This window comes from Amphiprion ocellaris, chromosome 4 (assembly GCF_022539595.1).
Source record: "Amphiprion ocellaris isolate individual 3 ecotype Okinawa chromosome 4, ASM2253959v1, whole genome shotgun sequence".
Lineage (NCBI taxonomy): Eukaryota > Metazoa > Chordata > Actinopteri > Pomacentridae > Amphiprion > Amphiprion ocellaris.
Genome location: NC_072769.1, coordinates 3,703,792 through 3,721,400, shown reverse-complemented (window position 1 = coordinate 3,721,400; position 17,609 = coordinate 3,703,792). Strand labels below are relative to the sequence as shown.

Here is a 17,609-nt window from a genome sequence, read left to right as displayed (position 1 = left end):
ACATTTACCCAGTGTGTGTGTTTGTGAGTCTATTTAAGTGTTGTGAAGGCCGACACAGACAGCAGGCAGTGCATGACCACAGCAACACAGTCATAGAGCAGCAGCAGCAGCGTCACGCTCCAGGAGTAGGCCTGCCGAGACAAGACAACACAACAGAAACTTAAAAACAACGCATTATTAACATTACTGCAAAGCCCCTTTTAGATGTGGACTCCGTCTGGTTAGTCCAGGGGTGTCCAACATGCGGCCCGCGGGCCAAAAGCGGCCCTCCAGAGGGTCCAATCCGGCCCTCGAAGTGTAAAAATTCCAGAGACTAAAGTCAGACAAAAAGAAATAAAACGAGACAAAATATTACAAAAATGAGACACAAAACAACAAAAAATTTGACAACATGAAACAAAACACAAAAGACAAAAAAATTTGTCAAAAATGTTACAAAGCAGCAAAAAAATAGACAAATGACAAAAACAAAATCAAAAACACAAAACAGCACACAAAACAACGAATTAAACTAAATAAAATGATAAAAAAAGACAGAAAATGACAAAATATTACAAAAATGAGACATAAAATGACAAAACATTTGACAAATGACAATAAACAAAACAAAAAAGGGACAAAAAAGTTACAAAGCGACAAAAAAATGGACAAACGACAAAAACGAGACAAAAAACAATGAATAAAGCAAAACACAAAATGACCAAAAAAAAAGACCAAAACAACAAGTGAGACGAAAAGGAATCACAAAACAACAAAAACATGAGACTAAAGTCAGACAAAAAACAACAAAAAACAACAACAGCAAGACACAATATGACAAAAATGAGACACAAACAACAAAAAATTTGACAAACAACACGAAACAAAACAAAAAATTTGTCAAAAAAGTTACAAAATGGCAAAAAAATGGACAAATGACAAAACGAAATCAAAAACACAAAACAGCACACAAAACAACGAATAAAACCAAATAAAATGACAAAAAAGACAGAAAACGACAAAATATTACAAAAATGAGACAAAAAATGACAAAAGCGAATGATTTTAAATTTATAGTTTTACTAATTTACAATCTGCAGTTAATGTCTTCTCTGGAATTTTTACACTTTGAGGGCCGGATTGGACCCTCTGGAGGACCGCCTTTGGCCCGCGGGCCGTATGTTGGACACCCCTGATGTAGGGTCTTCACCATCCCATTGGTTGAGGTTTAGACTCACAAACATGTTGAAAAAAAGCAGATTTGGTCTCTCGAGTCACTCTTCCCTTCAGCTCTTCCTCCTACATCCTCCTCCTCCTTCCTCGCTTCGGTTCTTGACTTTCCCCACCCCTTTCTGCCTGTCTTCACCCAGCTCTCTTTGAAGGGAGGAAATGTGCACGTTTGCAGCAGCAGCAGCAGCAGCAGCAGCAGCAGCAGCAGCATTGGGTCGGGGATGAAGTGATTCACTGCATGGAGAAAGACAGAACAGAGCAGGAGGAGTTCTGCATCACTTCCTCTCTCATCACTTCTTCTGACGCTGGTGTGTTCATCTGATTTCTGTCATCGCTTCTCCTCCTGTCTTCTACCTGAACTTGTTGATCACTGCTCCTGTCATGGATCTCATCACTGCTTTCATCATCTCAGCCGTTTTGTTCGTGAGTGTTGGTAAGTGTTTGCTACTTTCAGGACAAACTGAAAATTAAAGAAGAGAAAATAACCCAGGCAACTAGCATTAGCATTAGCTTCAGAGGTCTAGCTCAATCCAGTCAGATGCAGAGACGTTCCAAGAAATAAATTGGACTGAAAAGTGTTACAGTCAGTGAGCTTTTACCATATGGATATATCTAGAATACAGAGGTGTCCAACATGAGGCCTGTGGGCCAAAATCGACCCTCCAGAGGGTCCAATCCGGCCCTCAAAGTGTAAAAATTCCACAGAAGACATTAACTGCAGTTTGTAAATTAGTAAAACTATAAATTTAAAATCATTTCTAGAACATGACAAGTTGTTTTGATCATAAAGTAAATTATTAGATTGTTCATTGTTCTTTTGTCATTTTGTGTCTCATTTTTGTAATGTTTTGTCTTGTTGTTTTTGTCTGACTTTTGTCTGTCTCGTTTTTGTTGTTTTGTTTCTCATTTTTGTCATTTTGTGTTTCCTTTTTGTCTTGTGTTTTTTGTCTTATTTTTGTCATTTTGTGTTTTGCTGAATACGTCATTTTGTTCCTCGTTTTTGTCGTTTTGTGCCTCATTTTTGTAATATTTTGTCTAGTTTTTGTTGTGTTTTGTCTTTTTTTGTCTGACTGTTGTCGTTTGTCTCATATTTGTGTCGTTTTGTCTTTCCTTTTGATCACACTTGTCGTTTTTGTCTTACTTTTATCATTTTGTGTTTTGCTTTATTCATTGTTTTGTGTTATTATTGTAATTTTGTCATTTTTGCCTTGTTTTTGTCATTTGTCCATTTGTCACTTTGTAACTTTTTTGTCTAATTTTTTGATATTTTTTTTTGTTTGTTTTGTTTCGTGTTGTTTGTCTCATTTTCTGTCATTTTGTTTCTCGGTTTTGGCTTCTCGGTGTTGTAATGTTTTGTCTTCTTTTTGTTGCTTTTTGTCTTTTTCAAAATAAAATATTATCTGGTCCAGTTCCAGGTGTATTTTCCATTTAATAGAACAGAATAGCAGCTTTATTCTGGGTCTAGAGCCAGTCTCAGGGTCACATTACTGCTGATTATATATCACAGTTTTTTTTCTAATAACTCGATGAAGCTCTGACTAAATGTAAGGTGACTCAGCTCAGGAATATAAACATCCAAACCCTGCTGTTTCTTTCACTGACTGAGTCCATCTGTAAAATAGGATCTGTAATCTCATTCAGATGTCTGGCTGCTTGGGTATATGCTGGTACGAATCATTTAAAAGCATCACTTCCAGTTCTGGGTTTATCACTTTAACCCACCTGTTGTCCTCATTTACGGGCACCAAAGAAATATTGTTCCCTTGTCTGAAAAAAAATCCAAATTCATTCAAATTCAGAAAAAAAAACAAATTTGGCAAGAAAGAAACATTTGAAAAATTTTTAAAAAGTAAAAATTATAAATATTTTCAAAAAATGAATAAAAATCTTCCAAAAAAAGTCCTAAAAATATCTAAAGTGATTACACATACATCAGTAAAAATTTGAATATTTTCTTTTAGAACATTCGGGAAAAAAATCAATCCAAAAATTCACCAAAAAAAATCTTTAAATTTATAAAAATTTGCAAAATCTTCAGGAAGAAAATTCAAAAAATTCCGTAAAAGTTTCCCTTAAAAGATTTATTTAAAAAAAACAAAAAAATCCCCAAATTTGAAATAAAAATTTAAAAAATAAAAAATTTTTAAAATAAATAAAAATTGTAAATATTTCCAGAAAATGAATCAAAATCTTCCGAAAAAAAATCCTAAAAATATCTAAAGTGATTATGTACATATCAGTAAAAATTCTAATATTTTCTTTAACAATGAAAGAATTTCGCTGGATTTTGGTTGATTTTTTTCAGAATGTTCTTAAAGAAACATTTTTTTTAACATTTCTTTTTTTCCACCTAAAAAAAGTTCAAAAATTTCCCCAAAATGTTGAAAATGTGGATAATAATTTCTTTAAAGTTTCCCTTAAAAGCATTATTTTAAAAAAATCCCCCAAATTTGACAAGCAAATTCTTGTAAATATTTTCAAAAAATGAGTAAAAATCTTCCAAAAAATCCTAAAAATATCTAAAGTGATTACATATATATCAGTAAAACTTCTAATATTTTCTTTAAGAACAGTCACATAAAAATCTACCAAAATCCAGTGAAATTCACTGGATTTTGGTTGATTTTTATGTGACTGTTCTTAAGAAACATTTTTAACATTTCTTTTTTTTCCACCAAAAAATGTTCAAAGATTTCCCAAAAATGTTGAAAATGTGAACATTAGAAATTTCACTCTGAAATTTCTTCTTTCCACATTTTCAAACTTTAAAACGGGTCAATTTAACCATCAGGACGACACGAGGGTGAAACTCCATTATGCACCCAGTGAACTTCATTTGTGCCTCTTTGCTACTGAAACCTAACGTGTAGCCAGACGAAACCTGAGCTTCCTAACACAGTAAATATGAAGACTTATGAAAAACTGGTCAACCTACGAACATTAATGCACTGAGATGTACTTATCGGTAAACTAGTGCTGTGGATGGTGGCTGTCATGTCACATTTTTGCTTGTTCTGGTCTCATTTTTCACTGCAAGTAGCCTGGTAACTCCGTGGAGCAGTACCACAGCAAGAAGTCATTTATATAATAAAAATGAGCCCACGTTGTGTTTTTACAACAGTGGGTTTTTCAGGGTTAACAGGTGAACATGAAGCCACACTTCCTGACTGTACAGATCGCCTTTTTGGCAAAAACAAAGTCGAGTAATACAAGCAGAATCTGTAATCTAGCCCAGGTCAGCTTCATACTTGGGCCAAGGAGGGCAGAATCTCTTTTTTATTTTTGGAGATGTGTAGAATTAGCTGATTTTGATGAAATGTGGTGATTTTAAGCACAGATTTGGTTCATTTTTCTGATGAAACAGCACAGATTGTTCAAAACAAATGGTTTAACCCTCGTCCTGCAGGTCAAAATTGACCCGTTTTAAAGTTTGAAAATGTGGGGAAAAAAAACAAGTTTTCACAGTGAAACTTCTGATGTCCACATTTTCAACATTTTTGGGAAATCTTTGAACATTTTTTGGTGGAAAAAAAGAAATGTTAAAAATGTTTCTTTAAGAACATTCACATAAAAATCAACCAAAATCCAGCAAAATTTGCTGGATTTTGGTTGATTTTTTTGTGAATGTTCTTAAAGAAAATATTAGAAGTTTTACTGATATATATGGAATCACTTTAGATATTTTTAGGATTTTTTGGGGGGGAGATTTTTATTCATTTTTTTGAAAATATTTACAAGAATTCTCTTGCCAAATTTGGAGGATTTAAAAAAAAAAAAAAAAACTTTTAAGGGAAACTTTAAAGAAATTATTGGAGTTTTCTTCCTGAAGGTTTTGCAAATTTTCTGAAATTTGGGGAATTTTTTGGCTGAATTTTTGGATTTTTTTCAGACAAGGAAACAATATTTTTTGGTGCCCGTAAATGATGACAACAGGAGGGTTAAAATGTGCAGCCACATGAAGTCGGCTTGTATCAGCATTTGTTCAGTTGCAGGAAGTGATAAAATAAATGCAACAATGTGCGATTTGTGAACAGCCTTGTTGTCCTACTGAAGGGTTTTTGCCAGATGGAGTGCCGCTTGTTGTTCCTACACACTATATTGATGGTTAATTTTGACCCGCAGGACGACACGAGGGTTAAACACAGAAGCAAAATGAAAAGAACGTAAAAACAAAATATCAGAGTGTAATGAGATCTGAAGAATAGATGACGGTATAAAACAAACCCATATACCAGGGACATGAAGAACAGATGTTGAACGCTTTGCTTTAACACCGTGTAAGCAGTTCAGTGACGTTTTAGTGCTGGTTTTGAAGGGAACGGAATTGTTGTTTTTTTTAGTTTTAGTTTTGTTTTCCATTTGGCTGTCTGTCTTTCATGTATTCAGTCTTCTCCTAACTTGTCCTGTACTCGAACATACATTTGTATGTAACTATAAGTGGTGCATATAATTCTACTATTATTATCATTTTTATTTTTGTGTGATCGATGTATTTGTGTATCTCTGCTATTCTGTATTATGGATGTTTCTGGAGGAAATAACAAAAAGCATAATTGAAAATAAATAAAAAATAAAGAAGAAACCAGCTGATTTGAACAGAAAGTAGATGTTTCACATGGTTCTGCACAGAAACAGGGAACACACTAGATTGTTCATTGTTCTTTTGTCGTTGTCATTTTTGTAATATTTTGTCTTGTTTTTGTTGGTTTTTGTCTTCTTTTGTCTGACTTTCGTCTCATGTTTTTGTTGTTTTATGTTTCCTTTTTGTCTTGTGTTTTTTGTCTTATTTTTGCCATTTTGCGTTTTGCTTAATTAGTTTTGTTTCTCATTTTTGTCATTTTGTGTCCTTTTTGTCGTTTTGTGTCTTTTCTCATTTCTTTGTCCCTTTGTAACTTTTTTGTCTTTTTTGGTTTTGTTTTGTGTCATGTCTCATTTTTTGTCACTTTGTTTCTTGTTTTTGTCGTTTTGTGCCTCATTGTTGTAATAGTTTGTCTTGTTTTTTGTTGTCTCTTTTTTTGTCTGACTTTTGTCATTTGTCTCACGTTTTTGTCGTTTTGTGTTTCCTTTTGGTCTCACTTGTGTTTTTGTTTTATTCATTGTTTTTTGTGTCGTTATTGTCATTTTTGTCTCGTTTTTGTCGTTTGTCCATTTTTTTGACACTTTGTAACTTTATACATATTGAACACAAAAACATGATAATAATAGTAGAATTCTATGCAGCATTTCTAGGTACATATAAATCTATATTAGAGTACATGACAAGTTTTATTCAGTCATTTCCTGATGACTGAATAAAACAACACATATTTCTCCCAGAGTTGTTGATTATTTTGATCCTGTGTGTTAATCTGTTTTCCATAGTAATTGATTTCTGTCCCCCAGGATCGGAAGCAACAACATTTGGGCCAGACACCAGAGACAATGCTTCGACCACCAGCATGAGCCCCACAGTTCCTGCAGCCGACACTGCTTCCCCCACCTCCTACTCCAGCAGCCCTGAACCTGTCCTGGGTCTCCTCACCGTCAGTTGGACAACGGATTGTAAAGGCATCATCAGCCTGATCCTACATCTACCCTCCCACAGCTCCTCCTTACCTGTGTGTCACAGTCAAAAAAATAAGATGGAGACTATTCTGCAACATGTTTGTCAGAGCAAGACAGGTTGTTACGGTGTGCCAAGATTTTACAATGGATTCAGAATGGAAGGTTATGACATCACTGAGAAGGGATCAACCAGAAAAGTTGACTGTGAGACGCTGGTGGTCACATGCAAAGGTTGGTATACCGTCTGTTTGTCTGTGATGTTTGTCAAAGTGAATTTCACATCCTGTTTCGTGTTTTCATGCTTTGAGATGTGTTAGCTGAAGATGCAAGATAGTGTGAAACACCACTGTTGATCCACTAGCAAACATCTAAACTCTCCAAAGAAAATTAGTCAAATTAGACCTTAAAGCACCGGACTGGGAATGTTCCTCTCAATGCAGAGGGAAAAGAAAAGCAGCATTCCCACATTGGGAAAGCGCTGAGGAGCTGTGACTAACCCCAACTGGGCCTTCATCAAATCAACAAAGATCTAGAAAGCACAACACCACAACAAACAGCCAAGAAAGGAAGAACAGGAGAAACAGCATTGTTATCCCATATGCATATGGAATATCGGAAAACCTCAAGGATTTTCTCCAAACATATCAGTGGACTTTAGTACCACTTAAAAGACAAACTACTGGTTCACCCCAAGGTCACAATATCCATCCATCCATCCATCCATCCATCCATCCATCCATCCATCCATCCATCCATCCATCCATCCATCGTCTTCCTCTTATCCACTGTTGGGTCGTGGAGGCAGCAGATGAAGCAGGTCATTCCAGATGTTCCTGCTCCCAGCAACACTTTCCAGCTCAGGTGTTCCCAGGCCAGATGAGATACATAATCCCTCCAGAGAGTTCTGGGTCTACTCCGGGGTCTCCTACCAGGAGGACATGTTCAGAAAACCTCCAAAGGAAGTCTCCCTGGAGGCATCTGAATCAGATGTCCAAACCACCTCAACTGGTTCCTTTAGAGGTGAAGGAGCAGCAGCTCTACTCTGAGCTCCCTCCAGATGTCTGAGCTTCTCCCCCTATCTCTAAGACTGAGCCCAGACACCCTACAGAGGAAGCTCATTTCAGCTGCTTGTATCCATGATCTCATTCTTTAGGTCACTACCCAGAGTTCATGATCATAGGTGAGGGTTGGAACGTAGATGGATGGTAAACTGAGAGCTTCTCCTTGCGTCTCAGCTCCCTCTTCACCTGCATTTCTCCTGACGCTGCACCAATCCTCCTGTCCATCTCACGCTCCATTTTCCCATCACTCGTGAACAAGATCCGGAGGCACTTGAACTCCTTTGCTTGGGGAAGCAACTCCCCCCAACCCAGAGGAAGCAATCCACTTTGGATAAAACACCAATGTTGTATACGCAGTCCAATGCTGTGAAGGATGCACAGAGTCATAAATAGGAGAGACTAAACAACAACTCCACAAGTGCATCCTCAGGACAAGACTCAGCAGTTCACCTGTATCTGAAGGATAAAAGACATTCCTCTGAGGACAGCAGTGTCCACCTTTTGGACAGAGAGGACAGATGGTTGGAGAGAGGAGTGAAGGAAGCCATCTATGTCAACCTGTAACAACCATCTCTAAACAGAGGAATCTATGACTCCACATATCAAACATCTGTAATGCACTGATAACGTTTCTCCCAGGAAAGTTTCACTATCAGAAACATCTAGATGCACTCCAGACTTGGTAGATTCACATCCTTTGTTGTGTAAACTAGCAGCTCCACCACCATGATTACTGTCTGTCTATTACTTTGTTGTTGAACATCAGGTTTCCCAGCTGTTCACACCTGGAGACAGGTGAGTCCTAGTGGTTAATGGACCATTAGTCATGTGACCTGGAGGAACTATATATTCAGGAACTCCCCATTAGTCAGCTAGAACTGAAGAAGCCTCTTGGATGAAATGTCTTCGAGAACCTTTAAAAGAAGTCCGGTTGATTTCTACATAAGCTCTTAGGAGTTCTACATAATGAAAGCATTTAACTGATTAAAATCAGGCTCTACCTCATCTAAAATTAATATGATGCAAACTCAGAATAAGGCCAGGCATTCAATTCAACCTCCAGTATGTTAGTACTGTTAGTAGTACATGAACACAACCATACAAAACTGAACTGTCATCATGTGTTGATGGAAATCATGACCTGTGACTGTGTGTGTGTGTGTGTGTGTGTGTGTGTGTGTGTGTGTGTGTGTGTGTGTGTGTGTGTGTGTGTGTGTGTGTGTGTGTGTGTGTGTGTGTGTGTGTGTGTGTGTGTGTGTGTGTGTGTGTGTGTGTGTGTGCGCAGAAGTTGAGATGATACCAGATGTAAGAGGAGAGCTGAAGGCCTACAAAGTGGTGACTGGTTTGCTCTGTTGTGTGTTGCTGATCCTTTTACTGATCCGCTTCACTAGACCCACCATCAAAGCCCTGCAGAGAAGATGTGAGTACACACACACACACACACACACACACACACACGCACAAGCACACACGCACATATTTGCATGCAATCTGTCTGACACAATAGATAGGATCGAATGGAATATCAAGACCTAGCCTTGGTGTTTAGTAAAGGGGATGCTCTCTCCTTGCCCTCTTTCTGTCCATATGACTGTTCTATTGACCTGATTCCTGGAGCCATTCAGCCCACCAGCCAAGCCAGAACACACTGCTATGGAGACTTACTTTAGAGACCTTCTTCTTCACCTTTTTGCTCTGGATTCTTCTTTGTGGATAAGAATCATGGTTCTCTTCGCCCCTGCATTCACTCCCATGGATTGAATGACATCACTGTGAAGAATACCTATCCTTTCACCCTGCTGCATGGTGTCAGGGTCTTCACCAAACTGGATCTCCACAATGCTCATCACCTCATCTGGATCAGAGAGGGGGATGAGTGGAAGACGGCCTTCAACACACCTCTGTGATATGTTGAGTACCTGGTCATGCCCTTTGGACTAACCAACGCATCTGCAGGTTTCCAGGGCCTAATCAACAATGTCCTGTGAGACATTATCAACAGGTTTGTCTTCGTCTACCTAGATGACATCCTCAAGGAACACACTCTACCAGCAAGTCCTGGTGTACCTTCTTAATAAGCACAAAGTGCAAATTCCATGCCTTTACAATGTCCTTCCTCAGATACATAATCTCCACTGGGGAAGTCAGGATGGATCCTCAGAAGCTCTCCACAGTACAGAACTGGCCACTACCAGAGAACTGCAAACAACTGCAGAGGTTCCTTGGGTTTGCAAACTTCTATCGCTGCTTCGTCAGGGACTACAGCAAGATAGCTGCCCCGCTTACAGCCCTCGCCTTCACCTCCAGGCCTTTCCTCCGGACCCCAGAAGCAAATCAAGCATTCCAAGACCTCAAGCAACGGCTCATTTCCACCCCCATCATTGGTTAGAGGGTCCAGAAGAATCTTTTATTGTTTGGACTGACAACAGAAAACTGGAGTATGTGTGATCTTCTAAAAGGCTAGATGCCTGCCAAGATCGCTGTACCTTGGTCTTCAGATGATTCAACTTTTCTCTGATGTACAGGTCTGGATCCCATAAATATCAAACTCAATGCCTTATCCCAGCAATTCTCAGCCAAGGAATAACCTGTGAGCCAATTCTGCTGAAGACCTGCTTGGTTGCCTCCCTCACTAGGGAGATGGAGTCCCAAGTCCAATGAGCTCTGGTACAATAACCCGGTCCAGTTAACGGGCCTCCTGACAGATTGTTTGTTCCAGAATCCGTTTGCTCCCAGGTTCTGCAGTGGACCACTCCTTTGGGTGACCTATAGCCCGGGAGCTGCACATACCCTTGAAGTCCTGCAATGAAAAGTTTGGCGGCCGTCCATGGAGGCTGACACCTGAGAGTTTGTTGCTGCCTGTTCCGTTCCGTTCCGATGAGTATTGTCAAGTGGAGCACTGAGATTTAGTCGGACAAGTGTAAGGGCCCTTGTCTTGAGGCTATAAGAAGATCTTTGGTGACTTTCACCAGCACTGTTTATGTACTAGGTCTAAATAAAGCCTAAAAACTTACTACTTCTGTTTAGATGGTCACATAATTAAGGGGGCTTTGCACTATATACGCAGTGTTCTTTTTTCTTGTTTACAACTCTGTGAACTTGACTAACAATGCGGACTTTTCTTTATAATACCATATATAAACCACATGTAACACAGCTAATCCTCTCTTTTAGGAGATGATGGGATTTGTTTGAAATCTTTACATCTTCTGATTCAAATATCTGTTAATAAAAAACATATTTAATACCTGGTTGTTGTGTGATAGTACATCACTTCACCTTTCTCTAATTCAAACCAATGAGAAGAGCTCCAAGAAAAAACAAAGAAACTCTGTTTTTACATATCCTGGTAGGTTACTGTTTAATTACAACACAGCAGTTTGGTCTGGTTTGGGAGTTTTGTTGCTTGTAAACTTCATTTGTCTCTACTGTATTCCCTGCAATGACAGGACAAAATAAATAAATTTGAATGATGGTAGGTAGACAAACATTTCTTCTTCTAAAGTGGAGGAGTTGACCCTTTAAATGAATTTCATTAATTTCAGACTGGCAAACCTACACCCTACAAAAAACATGTCATGTGAAAAGGTGCAAAACATTTTCCACGATTTCATTTTCCAACATGACTATGTTTGATTAAGAGTCCACTGCTAATCACTTTAACTTACATGAATTATACGTGTAGCTGCATGCTCATGTCGATTGGTTTCTGTGCAAATTGTTTTCAGTCTCCGACAGAAGGCAAAACCGCTGGGTTGGACCGACACAGAGTCACAGTGGTAAGTCAGACACACTCTAATCAACATTGGATTGTGTCACTCAAAGCCTCTCACCTCTTTTCCTATAATGTTGCACTGGTTTCCATGGTCCTTAATTAACATGAACACACAATCTGTAGCTTTTCTTTGACTCAGTTTGCTGCTATTTAAAGGTGATATATCACCTCATTTATGTAATGCTTGTCATTTAGATAAAACTAGACCTGTATGTCTGGGAGGTTAATATTTTAATGTAAATTCCTTGTCTATTTGTGTCTCTATCAGTGTCTTACCATCGAGGGAAAACTACAGTTAAAAACAATGATGGAGACAAGAGACTGTCCTATCCTGGTAACACAAACACACACAAAGTTATAGTTTTATACAAAAACTTTATGTACTTCATGTTATTTTTTCATTTAATTTTTCACTCAGTAATGATGAAAAAACAGACTATATTGTAGCATGGTAGATTGCGGTTGGATAAACTATCATAAAACATCGACAGAATTTTCAGTGTTTAAACTGTATATAAGCTACAGATGTTTTGCAGTTTTAAAGGTGGTCACCCAACCAACAAAAATGTTAACTATACCAGTAAATTTTAACCTGATTCTGGACAACAATAGAATTCCTGAAGTTTAGTTATGGCTTTTGGTTTTGGGTGCCATCTAAAAATGTCAGTGCCTCCATCTGGCCACCACTATATATATAGTACATATGGGATGTGTGTGTGTGTGTGTGTGTGTGTATATGTATGTGTATATGTATGTATGTGTATATATATATATATATATATATATATATATATATATATATATATATATATATATATATATATATACATACATATATATATATATATATATGTATGTATATATATATATATACATACATATATATATATATATGTATGTATATATATATATATATATATATATATATATATATATATATATATATATGTATATATATATATATATATATATATATATATATGCTGCTCCTCCAGGCATCATTCTACTGCTTTAAATCTGGTGCTCTTCTGTCAAACAGCTCTGGAACTTCTGACCATCAGTGGCAGCAGGGAATTTTAATCCAAGAGAAACAGTACTACAGCTTCATCATCATCATCATCATCATCATCATCATCATCATCATCATCATCATCATCATCATCATCAACACATATATTCATTGTTGATTATTGATTGCACAGTGCCGTGCAAAAGTATTTGCCCCCCAAGAGAAGTCTTCTATTTTTGTATATTCATCACACTTAAATGTTTCAGATCATCAAACTAATTTTAATGTGAGACAAAGTTGACCCAAGAACACTCAAAATGCCATTTTTAAATTATGGTTTTATTTTTTGAAGGAAAAATGCTGACCAGTCCATCTTGCCCTATGTGGAAAAGTAATTGCCCCCTTAGCTACCAGTCTACCAAATGACCAAATTCATTTGGCACTTTTGTTCAGTTTCACCAGAAACACTCACATATGATCACTGCCAGGCTTACTGAATCTTAACATCACTAAATAGAACCTGTGAATAGCTAAAGGGTCTCAAAAGCAGGACATGATGCCACGTTCTAAAGAGATTCAAGAACAGATTTGAAACAAAGTCATTGACATTCATCAATCTGGAGGGTTCCAAAGCCATTGCTGAGGCTCTGGGACTCCAGAGAACCAGCGACATTATCCACAAATGGAGAAACATGGGAACAGTGGAGAACCTTCAGGAGTGGACCCACGACCAACATTTCTCCAAGAGAACGTCGACATCTAACCCAGAAGGTCACTAAAGAACCCAGATGAACATCAAACAACTACAGGCCTCACTTGCGTCAATGAAGGTCAGTGTTCATGACTCCACGATAACAAAGACACTGGAAGGAAATGGATCCATGGGAGAGTTGCAAGGTGCAAACCACAACTGACCAAAAACAACATAAAGGTTCGTCTGGTATTTGAAAATAAAATATCTAGATGAGCACCAAGACCTTTGGAATAACATCCTGTGGACTGATGGGTCAAAGGTGGAACTCTCTGGAAGACATCTGGCATATCGTTAATGCTGAATTCCACCAGAAAAATGGGATACCAGCAGTGAAACATGGTGGTAGTGAGATGGTTGGAGGACCTGGAGAACTTCTCATAAATGAAGAAGCCAGGAATTCTGCTCTCTATCAGGAAATCCTCCTGGAAAATATTCACCTTCAGTTCATGACCTGAAGCTCTACACAAATGGTTTATGCAACATGACAAAGACCCAAAGCACACAAGCAATTCCACCTCAGATTGGCTCAAAAAGAACAAAGTTAAGGTTCTGGAGTGGACGAGTTAAAGTCTGGACTTCAGTCTAATTGTAGCAAGACCTTAAAAGTTGCAGTTCATACTCTAAAACCATCTAATGCGGCCAAATTAAAACTATTCTGCAGAGAAGAGTGGACCAGGATGCCTCCATGGTGATATAAAAGACTGATCATAAGCTGGAACAAACATTTAACTGCAGTTGTTGCTATAAAGGAACCAACCAGTTATTAGGTTCAGGGGGACAATGACTTTTTCACATGGATGATTTAGATAATCAATAAATCTTCAATAAACCATAATTTAAAATTGACATTTTGTGTTTTGTAGGTTATCTCTGTACAATATTCAATGAATATAAATAATAGTTTGATGATCTGAAAGATTTAAGTGTGACAAATATTCAAAAACAGAAGATTTCTCTAGGGAGTAAATACTTTTGCACAGCACTGAATATTTTTGTCAAAACATCATCTATGTTTGCCAAGGACTTGTTTACCAATGTATTCATAATTATGTAAAAATGACATTTCATTTGTTGCATCACGTGAAATCTTTAAAGTCAGAACTTACCAACAAACAACAGAAACTACAGGAGTTTCACATTTCAACATTTCAGCTTTTATTTCCAGCTATTCACATCTGGATCTGATACACAACTTAGAAGATAGCACCTTTTATTTAAACCTACCCATTTTTTATGTGAGCAAAAGCATTAGTCCTGTTAAATACAGGTGTGTTCTGTTGTCCAGGTGTGTTCTATTACACTGATTATTCAGACAATAAATAGTGCTCAGTGTCGACGCTCAGCTTCAGATTTGGGTTTTGCCTGTGCAGACTGCATCTATAGTTAGAGGTGGAACCAACATGAAAACCAGAGAGCTGTCTATGGGTGGAAAACAAGCAATTATGAAGCTGAGAGAAGATGGAAAATCAATCAGAGCTATTGCACATCGGTCATAGTCAGTAGAACCATTTGGAACGTCCTGAAGAAGACAGAAACCACTGATGGACTGAGGAACAGACGGGTAGAACAAGGAAAACAGCAGCAGTTGATGACAGAAACATTGTGAGAGCTGTAAAGAAAGAACTGTTCGTGACATCAGCAACAACCTCCAGAGGGCAGGAGTCAAGGTTTCACAATCTGCTGTTGGCAAAAGACTTCATGAACAAAAGTACAGAAGCTACACCAGAAGATCAAACCACTCATTAACAAGAAGAACAGGAAAGCCAGGCTGGAATTAACCAAAAAGTACAGAGATGAGCCTCAAAACATCTGATGAGATTAAAGTTTGGAGAAAGAAATGATCTGCTCATGATCCAAGCATACAAGCTCATCTGTGAAACACAGTGGAGGTGATGTCATGGCTTCGTCTGGGATGGGCTCATTAATCTTCATTGATGATGGAACACATGATGGCAGCAGCAAAATGAACTCAAAAGTCTACAGAAACATTTAGTCTGACAATTTACAGAAAGATGCAAACAAACTGAAGCCTCTGAACCAAGATAAAGACCCAAAACACGCTGAAAAAACAACAGAGGAGTTCATCAGGGGCAGGAAGTGGAAGGTTTTAGACTGGACAAGTCAATCTTCAACCCTATAGAGGTGCATTTTACCTGCTAAAGAGGAGACTCGAGGGAATAAACCCCAAAAACAAACAATAACCGAAAGAGGCTGCAGTGAAATCCTGGAAAAGCATCAGTAAAGAAGAATGCTAAAGTTTGGTGATGTCAGTGGGTCACAGGTTTGATGCGGTTATTACAACTAAACATTAAGTCTGATTCACTTTATTCTATTATAAATATATCCGTTCCAATACTTTTGCTCACCTAAGAATCTGGTGTTTTGTTACAAATAATGCTATCTTCCAAGTTGTGTATCAGATCCAGATGTAAACACCTGGAAATAAAAGCTGAAATGTTGATCTCTGGTGTCATATTCATCATTTGATGTCAAACCCAAATGTGTTCCAACACTTTTTAAATAAAATGACAACATTTATAAGTAGCTTCATGAAACCCCAAACTTGCTCAGTCTCATAAAAACAGCTATGCTATATTGTCAATTACATTTTGGAAGAAACATATTTTTCGCAGAGAGTTCACAGTCTGATTTAGAACAAAAGCTTTGAGATGTATTTGTGGCAAATCACAGACAGGAGAAAATGCATTCCCTCCAAATCTCAATGAGAACTGAGTCAAGTTGCTAACAGACAGCATCATGTAAACCTGGAATTGTTGAATGACTTTTCACTTCTAGCTATAAGTTTCTAGTTCCCTCTACTTCCAGTCTTTTTGCTCAGCTCGGCTCCAGACATGAGATATCTGTACATAAATAAACAGCAACAGTATTTTTCAACATGTTGTACCTTTAACCAGAGAGATATTCATTATCCTTTCTGAGGATTCATTAATATCATTCATTAATATCACTGATGTTGTCATATAATAATGTTGCTTTATTGTTCTTGTCAACCATTTGTGATCTTAGGTTCAGTAAAATAATCCTAACAGTCGTCTTTGACCTGATTTATTCTCTTTCAAGCAGGCAAATGGAAAGTTTAGAAACACAAAGAGAGAGAGAGAGAGAGAGTAGGAGGAGGAGTGGATGAGAGATGAAGATGGTTCTGAAGTGCAAAGATGTGGTTTCCTTTGCCGTTGACACCAACTTCCTGTTTGTGTTATTTCTGGTACAACCTGCACGTCAATCTTCCTCTCTCCTTCTTTTCTCCCTCGTGCTCATTCACATCTTGTGTTTCTTTCAGTCTACCTCTCATTTTTTTATTCCACTTTGGACTTCTGTTTTCTATTTTCTGTTCCTTTCTTACTCCCACCTTCTCTTTTTATCTCCTGTAGTCTCCTGCTCATCTTTGCACAACAATTAATAACTGAGTTTGAACAAAAAGTTGTTTTCAGAAGGAAACGTTTGTAAAAATGGTGAAGCGGATGAGGCTGACACACTTTTCTGACAACCCACTGAACACAGACTGGCTTCCAAAGCAGGAAACTGTCCATAAAACCAGTTTTATAGCATGCAGTGGATTCACAAAGTACTAAAACCCTCTCAGTAGTTCACACTTTACTGTGATATGGATTTCTAATGGATACATTTGTCATTTTTGTCATCAATCTACACTGATTTTCTTTTCAAACTGAACAAAAAATCAAAACCTTAAATTTGTCATTCATAAAAGTATAGAAGTGTGTTGTCACTTCAGAATGTGGTCAGGTGCGTCTTCCATCCATCCGTCCGTCCGTCCATCCATCCATCCATCCATTCATCTTTCTATCATCCATCCATCCATCCATCATTCATCCATCCATCCATCCATCCATCCATCCATCCAACCGTCCGTCCGTCCGTCCGTCCGTCCGTCCATCCATTCATCATCCATCCATCTCTCCATCCATCCATCCTTCCATCCATCCATCCATCATCCGTCCGTCCGTCCATCCATCCATCCATTCATCTTTCTATCATCCATCCATCCATCCATCATTCATCCATCCATCCATCCAACCGTCCGTCTGTTCATCCATCCATCCATCCATCCATCTTTCTATCATCCATCCATCCATCCATCCATCCATCTTTCTATCATCCATCCATCCATCCATCTTTCTATCATCCATCCATCCATCCATCCATCCATCCATCCATCATCATCTCTCATCCATCCATCCATCCATCCATCCATCCATCCATCCATCCTCCCATCCA

At 38.0% G+C, this 17,609-nt stretch overlaps 1 protein-coding gene across 1 annotated transcript; it reads left to right on the top strand.

The window, feature by feature from the left end:
- Positions 1-1,378: 1,378 nt before the first annotated feature.
- LOC111569018 (uncharacterized) lies at positions 1,379-17,317 on the top strand. The gene is made up of 6 exons (XM_023270953.3): positions 1,379-1,642; positions 6,592-6,984; positions 9,100-9,234; positions 11,543-11,593; positions 11,858-11,923; positions 12,629-17,317. The coding sequence occupies exons 1-6, from the start codon at positions 1,591-1,593 to the stop codon at positions 12,667-12,669; spliced, it is 738 nt and encodes a 245-aa protein (XP_023126721.2). The 5' UTR covers positions 1,379-1,590; the 3' UTR covers positions 12,670-17,317.
- Positions 17,318-17,609: the final 292 nt, after the last annotated feature.

What these genes read in the sequence shown, in the direction of transcription:
- LOC111569018 (XM_023270953.3), top strand. Translation starts at nt 1,591, where the DNA reads ATGGATCTCATCACTGCTTTCATCATCTCAGCCGTTTTGTTCGTGAGT. An exon ending in CGTTTTGTTCGTGAGTGTTG is followed by an intron (nt 1,643 to 6,591) that starts GTAAGTGTTTGC and finishes TCTGTCCCCCAG; the next exon opens with GATCGGAAGCAACAACATTT. An exon ending in ACCGACACAGAGTCACAGTG is followed by an intron (nt 11,594 to 11,857) that starts GTAAGTCAGACA and finishes TGTCTCTATCAG; the next exon opens with TGTCTTACCATCGAGGGAAA.